This window comes from Corylus avellana, chromosome ca6 (assembly GCF_901000735.1).
Source record: "Corylus avellana chromosome ca6, CavTom2PMs-1.0".
NCBI classification, from domain to species: Eukaryota; Viridiplantae; Streptophyta; class Magnoliopsida; order Fagales; family Betulaceae; genus Corylus; species Corylus avellana.
The window spans coordinates 2,742,068-2,751,365 of NC_081546.1; the positions used below are offsets into that span (position 1 = coordinate 2,742,068).

At 37.8% G+C, this 9,298-nt stretch overlaps 1 protein-coding gene across 1 annotated transcript in view; it reads right to left on the minus strand.

Annotated features, from left to right (window-relative positions):
* LOC132183958 (uncharacterized) overlaps nucleotides 1-7,541 on the minus strand; it is a 19,111-nt gene extending 11,570 nt beyond the window's left edge. Inside the window, exons 1-9 of the mRNA XM_059597435.1 lie at nucleotides 7,271-7,541; nucleotides 7,121-7,189; nucleotides 6,290-6,355; nucleotides 5,757-5,878; nucleotides 5,314-5,442; nucleotides 4,192-4,302; nucleotides 2,283-2,497; nucleotides 433-575; nucleotides 114-212 (exon numbers count right to left, since the gene is read on the minus strand). Of these exons, the coding sequence (XP_059453418.1) occupies nucleotides 114-212; nucleotides 433-575; nucleotides 2,283-2,497; nucleotides 4,192-4,302; nucleotides 5,314-5,442; nucleotides 5,757-5,878; nucleotides 6,290-6,355; nucleotides 7,121-7,189; nucleotides 7,271-7,394 (1,078 nt within the window). The 5' untranslated portion in view covers nucleotides 7,395-7,541. The remainder of the gene's footprint in view (nucleotides 1-113; nucleotides 213-432; nucleotides 576-2,282; nucleotides 2,498-4,191; nucleotides 4,303-5,313; nucleotides 5,443-5,756; nucleotides 5,879-6,289; nucleotides 6,356-7,120; nucleotides 7,190-7,270) is intronic.
* Between the last annotated feature and the right edge of the window lie 1,757 nt (nucleotides 7,542-9,298).

The following is a 9,298-nucleotide window of genomic DNA, read 5'->3' on the forward strand; positions in this document are numbered from 1 at the left end:
AATAGAAAAAAGAAAAACTAATAAGTAAAATTATTTCTAGCTCATAATCCAAATAAATAACTTAAATCGCATCCCATACAAATAATAACACCTAAAGTTCACCAACTTCATACCGATAGCTGTCTTTGTGTCTTTGATGAAATCTGGGTGGCCGCTTAAATTCTTGAAAAGGTTGTTTTTTAGGTATTCAGCAGTTCTTGAACCCCCATGGCCTGAATTGGACCACAACATGCATGTAAACACAAAACAGAGAAGTGGATAAACCCAAAGCATCTGAATTTTTCTTAAGTCATAAAGAAAAATATTCGATTTAAGAAGGTAACAAATCTAGGAGAAAAAACAAGGCACCGCCAGCTGTGAATGTTTCTGTTGATAAAAGACACTCAACAAACAACCCATCCCAGAGATAGTTAATGAAAAACTAGGCCGTACCATCAAAAACACCAAAAAAAGCAACCATCTGACCATCGACTTCTGAAATCCTTGTCTCATAGAAATCCTCCATGGAAGCTCTTTTACCCTTGAAAGTGGAATAACCATAGTTGAAACTCCCATTTCGACCTCCAGTAAGAAAGCTAACCAAAAAAATAGAACACTTGGGTCAGACATGTAACTTCAACCACTCTAAGACAAATGCGGGTCTAATAAACTTTGACGTCCCAAAAAAACAACACCAGGACCAAAATCAAACCAATGCAGTCCAATGGGATTAATCTTGAGCTCATAATTTATCAGATCCAACACATAATAAAAAAACTCACTCATTTGGTTTATAAACATCTGCGCGTTGCTAAATAATCAATTTGAGTGATCTGAATGCAGCCTGATAAAATGAATGGTTTGTAACAGCCCCTAGGCCATGGCATAAGGGAGGCATGCCATGGGACACGAGAAGCTGTTTGAAGACAGCAGTAACGAGTTGCTGCTAAGGTGCTGGATGCAAATACTGAATATTGGATGGGTCAAGCATTGTAGTAGCTGCTGCAGTGCATCACATGTTGTTGGTGCAGCATGCTGCCCTTGTTGATGCAAGGGCATGACTGAGGGAAGGCCAAAGCCAAGCATTGATCTGCCAAGGCGTGCGAGCTGGCTAGTGTATGGCATGGCACAGTGTTGTGAAAGTACATGGCCATCAATGGTGCTATCTTGGATCTCACGCACAAGCTAAGCCCAACATAGAAGCCGTAGGTCTGGAAGGCTTAGTTGATTCCAAACCATCCATCATCTTGTTGGCTAAACAACTAAATCAAGAGTGAGTCAATTGGTAGGTAAAGCTTTAGCTCTATCTACAACCTTCATTCCAAATAGTCCATACAAAATATAGTGGCAAATTCTAACATTTGGAACTCAACGATTTCCATAATTATGTTTTAGCTCAAATCACGTCTCCTTTCCTCAAAACCAATGGATGGAGGGTAGATTATATGTTCAATCCTGTCTAGGCGTGTGAGTTGCATTTATTCCAACACACAATAAAAAAAGCAACAAAAGTCACAATCCCTCTTCTCTAAAATAGAACAATCACATTACATACACATAAGCACTTCCTCATTTTCTCTGCAGTTTAATTGACTTGAAAATTTCAATAATCTTTCTGCAATATTTCCCCAAGGCAAAGTGAATAAGACCGTTCCCGCCGTTCAAATTCAGGTCTTCCTGTCTCGAAGTGATCTTGGTACCACTCCATAATGATCAAAGTCGAATCGTGTAAAAATATCGCATTAGATTTCAAAAGCATGCAACTTTCCAAAGCACAAAATAGACTTTGAATTCCAAAACGAATATAAGTCAAGTCAACCTCAATGCAACGACCCCGTCATTTAGGAATAAAAGCAACGCCACATCAAAGTTCAAACCCAACCCCAAGCGCATCTTGCAATCGCTTTATAAATGTTATTTAGCATCAACGCGAATAGTTTGGCACGTGCCCCGAAATTCACCAAGCCCAGACCCAAAAACTCCAACGCAACCCCACCGCCCCCCGCCCCCCCCATCATGGAAATGGAACCTAAAGGTGAAAACAAAACATCCCAGAAACGGTACAGAGAATATCACAAGACTTTACCAGAGAAAATGATTAAAAAGGCATGATAGCTGAGAGTTGAATCAAGTGAAGTCGCATATTCAGACCGCATTTCAAGAAAAATCAATCAAACAGAAATGGGAACTCTCAAAATACAGCATCAAACCAAAGAAATAACATAAATAACAAGTGGGTTACAGAAGATCCCAAAAGACAAAACTTTGAAACACGTGAGAGAGAGAGAGAGAGGGAGAGGAACCTGATGCCGCCACCGCTGAAGATGGCATCGGGTTCCCTGGAGGACATTACGATGGGTGCTGCTGCTGCTGCTGCTGGTGGTGGAGCCTCCTCCTCTGCCTCCAGATCAGCATCGCCGCCAAGAGGAGCGGGAAGGGACGTTGAGTCCGTCAGATTTGTGGGATTGCGGGGATCAGAGGTGGTGGTGCCAGAATCTCCTACAACTGGGTTCATGTTCTGCCGCTTTTTTTTTTTTCTTTCTTTTCTTTTCTATTCTTCTTTTTTTTTATTTTTAATTGTTTTTAACCTCTGTTATGTAACTTATGTAGACAAGTCGTACTACTCACACTAATATTAATATATGTGATTATATGTATGTTATCAAACAATAATGGAATTGAGTGGATAAATTGGATATTGTTGGACCCCAATCTTCTACCGTACACGACTCCTCCCTGGGTCCCTCTCTACTTACTCCCGTTGTGGCCGTGGGGCTCCACTTTGAGGCTTGCAAGAGTGGCTACACATCTTTGGCCCAGACAAGACAATACTTTCACGACAAGGAATTGTGTTCGGGGCCATCTTAGTGCGTTTGTTTCTGTTGGGGCCTGTTTAGTGTTTTGTTTTGTCTTGTTTTATTTTTTATTTTCTTTTTTCTTTTAGTGATTCGTTCTCACATTATTATTGCAAGGTTATAAGGTTCATCGGTGGAATTAAGTGCATTTTAATCATTTTAAAGCTTTTTTAATTATTAAAAGCGCTTTTAATTTTTTTAAGCAAGCGAGTATTTTTTTCTTTAAACGAACTTTTTAAGTGTTAAAAGTACTTTTAAACCTCTCAAATGCAATCCACCCTAAGTTATAAAGAATATGGTAAAAATATATTTTGGCAAAATTTCCTTGTGAGGCTCACCTAAGCTCCTTATATAGACCGACACTTTATTGGGATTTGAGTGACTTCCACCAAAAGTATGTTTCCTTACCTCCTTTAATATGTTAGAAATGTTAGCTTGGCGTGGACACTCTCTGTTAGCTAAGTTGGAGAATGGAGAATCGCCTGGTCAATGGCATCCCCTTAAATGTGTACTAAAATCCCAATAGTTGGTTGAACTTATGAGCTGTGAAACTGTCACGCCATTTAACTCTTTAAGGGCCGGCGATCCTTCGTATTGGCTGGACTTTTCGATAGACCAGCGATCTCACTGCCTTGAGTATTTGGACCCCACAGTAGCCTTTCCAATCCCTTGGATGATTAGTGTGTAAATTGACGGGTGCTTCGGTGGGCTTGTTAGTATTTTCCGTCAAAAAATAGTCAAGTCTTGCGAAGTAATCCCTATGCTAAAACAAGCAGATCAAACCTACTAATTTTAGGATTGGGCTTGGTCAAAACAAATGAAAACCAACTTTGATATTGCAATTCACCGTATCATCCACGGAATTGTGTAAACGAGTTTATCTTTCTACGACCTCTTTGATGATTCAAACATCCGCTGTGAGGACGCAACTTTGACTGTTTTTGTAAGCCATCGTACAAAGCATATTGCAAGTCGTATTGTTGGCTTGTAGTTGTTGTTTCCTGACCCGGTCATATGAGCTCCCCAACTTCGCCTCATGGCACAGGCATTGCAGCCCATATGGCTCATGGAAGCGGGGGCGGATTAAGAAGCAAAGAAATGGGGTCAATTTGAGAAATACCACTAACATGATTCTAGGAGCTATGATCGGCAGATAATTATGCAATCGTTCTTTACATGGGAGATTTGGTGCAAACGTAACACATGATCTGTAATGGGGAAGACAAGTCGCATCAAACTAAATATTTAGTTTCACCTCAAATTAAATTAGTTGTGAACATTTTGATCAACCGAGGAAAGGGAAAATGAAATGCTATTTGAAAGGGGAGTGTTGGCGAGAGACACCAGAGAGTAATCACCAAGAGCAACAGCTACTGGTGGACTCAGCAGATTGTGGAGGTTTTTCTTCGAAGATGTTCTTCTTCACCCCGGCTGAGCTCTCAGTTAAGAGACTAGGTGTATCCAAAATCTGCCGATCAACATGGTACCCTTGCATCATTAAAACAATTCATGGATATTTCTACAGTATAACAAAATATTTGTGCAGTAAAACAAAACCAGTAAAATATCTTCTTAGCGATATAATGAATTATCTCTTCCACCACACGAGATCCAGTAAAAAGGCAAGGATTTATGACTTCAAATCTTAACAGAAGAAATGGAACTGTCCAGTGACGCTACGTAATTCGATACATAATACGCACAATTTATCCTTTTTCTTAGTAAATAAACATGAAAACAAGAAGTCCAAATTACCGTATTAGGCCAGTTGATGGCTTCACAGTTTATCTGAACACTAAAAGTTAAAAGGCTTCTGGCATTACTTGAAAAGACCTAATGTGTTGTTGCGGTGGGACTGTTAGACAAGCCAATTCTATGACACCTGTGCAAATCACTATTCATTATCTGTTGATGTGCCAAGCTACATCCTACACAAATATCTTACAAACAGATACTCTTCTGGTAGCACCTCATGACCAAAAAACAGGTACCTAACACGCCATACATTTTTGTTTTTTGTTTGCTTTCATTATCATTCTTTATATGCTTCCTTAAGGCCAGCTCATTACTTATCTAATTATAACTGTATACTACATGTTGCATTTTTGTCATTTGTGGTATAATTGAGCTACAACTTCTAGAGGCAAATGCATAGGAGGCTTTGCACCAGTGTCAAGCACTGAGTTTAACCGAACAAATCAGACGATAATATCTAACCCCAAGTGTCACATCAACTGAACAGACACCACATCACACATAGGAACAAGAATGGAGTCAAGTTGATACCACTGCTACGAGAACCAGCTTTAAAATGTATTATGAAATAACAAGCATGATTTCCAAGTTTCCTAAGAGTAAGGGACTCAGTTTGACACCTGTGTTCAAACCCATACCTGATCGAACTGGTGCCAAACTTAGGACAAACATATAGAAGTAAATTATCAATGTAGAGAAAAATAAATTTCAGTATTTTGCATACCTTTAACACGAGCTCCTCGAAGCATTGCTCCACATTGACTCTAGTTTTTGCACTACATTCTAAAAAAAGACATCCGTATTCTCTAGCAAAGTCAATACCCTCTTTTTTGCTGACAACCCTTTCACTTTCCTGAAAAGAAAGATATCTTCAATATGTATAATCTCTAATTTTAGTAGTAGAAAGAACACGATATCCCAAGAACCATACAACCATAAGCTGATAAGACAAGGCAAAGTTTAAAAACGTAGTCCAATCCCAATAACAACTAGCATGCTACTAACCTCCCTGCACACCCTATGACTGCTACTCAGCGTTGGTCTCGCTATTATAGGGTCTTGGATAGGAAATCTTACTACAATCCTAACTTTTAGACATTTTTATCAAAAACAGGACACTCTAAAGAAGCTAAAATAATCACAAATGTAAGTTCATTAAAGGCATACCTTATCGACTTTGTTGCCAACAAGCATCTTGATGCAATCTTGATTTGTTGAGTACAAGTCAATTTCTTTAGCCCATATATCAGACAGATTTGTAAAAGTTTCACGCCGTGTTACATCATATACTGCACCATTTCCCCAAGGCAATTACTTAGGTATACAAAATAATTTACTCAAATTAAGCAATTACAATTCCTAAAACCACCGTCACTGAGAAACAGGTGGGATAATTCTTTTTTCGGCTTTACTTATCAATAATAATTAAAATAAAAAAATTAAATTAAATTAAAAAAATAAAATAAAATAAAATTCTTTTTCGGCTTTAGTAATAGCTGAAAACCAATGGAGGAAGAACAATCAATCATGACAGATTGAGACCTAATTTTTTTTTTTTTTTTAATACGTAGGTTGAGATCTATAACTAAACACCTTTGGATATTAATTGATTCTCAAATGACAACATAGATTCGAATTTCATAATAACAGAGCAAAGACATGAAAAGACGCTGAGACATGAAGGAGGTGAATCAACATACCCATTATTACCCCTTGAGCTCCTCTGTAATATGAGCTAGTTAGTGTTCTAAATCTTTCTTGTCCAGCTTCATGATGAGAAAGTGTGAATTTATGTCAGAAACAACATCATAAAATGTGAAATCTAACTACTTTCATAACATCATACAAACTTGGAAACAAAGCATCGCAAAAAATGATAACAAAATCATGTCCTTACAGACCTTACCAAGTAAGCGTGTATTAGGGGCCCTTCGTCTTTTTGAAAAATAATGCGTATTAGTAAATAAACAACATTAACAATTGTAAGATACATTGAAGATACACTACAACCAAAGAATTGGGATTCACAACATACTTTGATGCATAGGCTTCCAATGTCGAAAATTTTGTATTCTTTCAGTTGAACTTCTCATATTTGTAGAAACCACAAAACTCTTAATGTAATTTAAAAGTAGTGAATATAGTGTTTTACTCTTCCATATGACCCAGTACTGCAAAAGAACAAGTCAATCATAATGTAATACTCTCACCCAAATTCTTACATCATTCGCATGATTGGGAATATTAAATCAGATCACCAAATTCAATTTCATGGCTAAATGCTCGGAATCTAACAAAACCGAGATTTTCATGGCTAAATGCTCTTTTTTTTAACCAACTTAAGAACATGCAAACGGCAATAATTCGTGTTACTTATTATACCTATAATTCAATGTTGGTTCTTTCAACATATAGGCGCATTTCCAAAAACAGAGTTTTTTTTTTTCTTTCAATATTAACATTACACAATTGAAGTATGCAAATGAACACACAGATTTTCTTTTGTTTTCATTTCTTAATGAATTTCCTACCTGTGTCCCAAATTGCAAGCTTCAACTTCTTCCCCCCGACTGTAACATGTTTCACCTTAAAATCCACACCTGCAAAGAATTTACAAGAAATTAACAAACACCAATCCTAATTAAACTGGGAAGAGAAGGGGAATGGAATGCTAAGCTCACCGATTGTAGGAGAGAGTTCCTCAAAGGTATCGGAAGTGAAGCTCAAGATGAGCGTGCTCTTCCCCACCCCAGAATCCCCGATCAGCAACAACTTGAACAGGTAATCGAACTCCGCCGTATCCATTCTATATAACCCTAAGAATTCTGAAAGACGAGGCTCTCTATTTATTTATTTATTTGTTCTTCTTCGGGAACTCTCGGGAAAAGTGAAAGAGTTGGGTGATGATGATCCTTGCAGAGAAGCAAAGAAACCTCTAAAGTCTTCCTTCGCTCTGACATGACCATCGATTTCTTTTTATCGAGTTTGGATCCGGTGCTGCGCGCGTCCCACTATTGATTTTGCTAACACGATTTTCGGCCGTTCGATCAGCGCCACTTGAGGAATCAATTAGGTGGGTAAAGGATGAGAATCTCGTGAAATTCCTTTGTCCGAATTGCATGGCGCCGAGTGCCGGGTTGGGTGTTTCGGGCAATGAGACGTTCACTTGTCCGACTCCGAATTACTTGGCTCGGCAGTTGGCTCAATCTAGTTTAGGATTTCAGGCACGTGACCTCAAAACTGAAGCTACAATTTAAAAATAGTAGTTTTTTAAAATAAAATTAATCATTAATTTAATTTTTAAAATCGTACATATTTTGGCATGTGATTGAAAAACATAATTTTCTACTTTTTTTTAAATTATAATATTTTAAAAACACATGACTTTCAAATTACTTGTGTTTTTACTTGTATCAATCCGCTTGTCTGTTGACCGAAATTAAGAAATATTATAAATTAGGCAAACATTTGTTATCAATAATCAAAGCTAGCAAATTAACAGAACTACACCAGTTGAATGGGTAGAAATTAAATAAGGATAAAACCTCTATATTTTTCAGAAAGAACACTCAAAGAGAAGCCAAGGATCATATTCTCTCCATAGCCGATATTAGTTCTACAAGAAGATATGAAAAGTATCTTGGGCTCCCATCTTTAGTGGGCAAGTCTTGTGTAGCGGCTTTTATGGGTATCAAGGCTAGAATCTGGGAGCGTATCAATGGGTGGAAGGAGAGGTTTCTATCTCAAGCTGGAAATGAGGTATTGTTAAAAGCAGTCATTCAGAACATTCCTACTTACACAATGAGTTTTTTTCAATTACCTAAAACTCTGTGTAAGGATATAAATTTCATGATGTCTAAATTTTGGTGGAGTCATAAAGGGAATGATACTAGAATAGCTTGGGTAAGTTGGGAAGATCCAAGGAGAAGGGGGGCATGGGGTATAGGGATTTGGAGAATTTTAATTTTGCTTTATTGGCTAAAAAAGGGTGGAGGTTACTCCAAAATCTTAACTCATTGGTGGCTAGAGTGGTTAAAGAGAAGTACCATCCGGGTGAATCATTTCTTGAATCTAGATTGGGAAATAGACCATCATTTGCATGGCGAAGTATCTGAAATGCGAAGAAGCTCTTAAATAAGGGGCTGATATGGAGAGTGGGGGATGGTTCGTCTATAAAAATCTGGCATGATCAATGGATACCGGTGCCCTTGACTTTTTCTATTCAATCTCTTGTAAAGATCCTAGAATGTGACACAACAGTTAGTGCTCTCATTGACGTGGACACTAGATGGTAGAATATCCCACTTATTTATGATGTTTTCTTGAGGGAAGAGGCAAAAATGGTTTGTAGCATTCCAAATTTCCAATATGTTCGAGGCGGTGGGCACAAAGAATGGTGTTTTTTTTTTGTCAAAAGCGCTTATCACTTGGCAAAAGAAGGTTGGGAAGCTATGAAAGAGAGCTGCTCGGATTCTACAATTGTTACCCAATAGTGGAAGAATGTTTGGCAAATAAACGGACTTTCGGTGGTGAAGCCTTTCTTATGGCAAGCATGTAATGATATTCTGACAACCCGAGCAAATCTTCACAGAAAAGGTATTATCTGCAATCCTTTGTCACTATAAAAAAATTACTATTTTCTGACGTGACAAACAGTACATAATTTTTATTATGCCACTATTTTCTAACGTGCTAAAAATAACACGTCA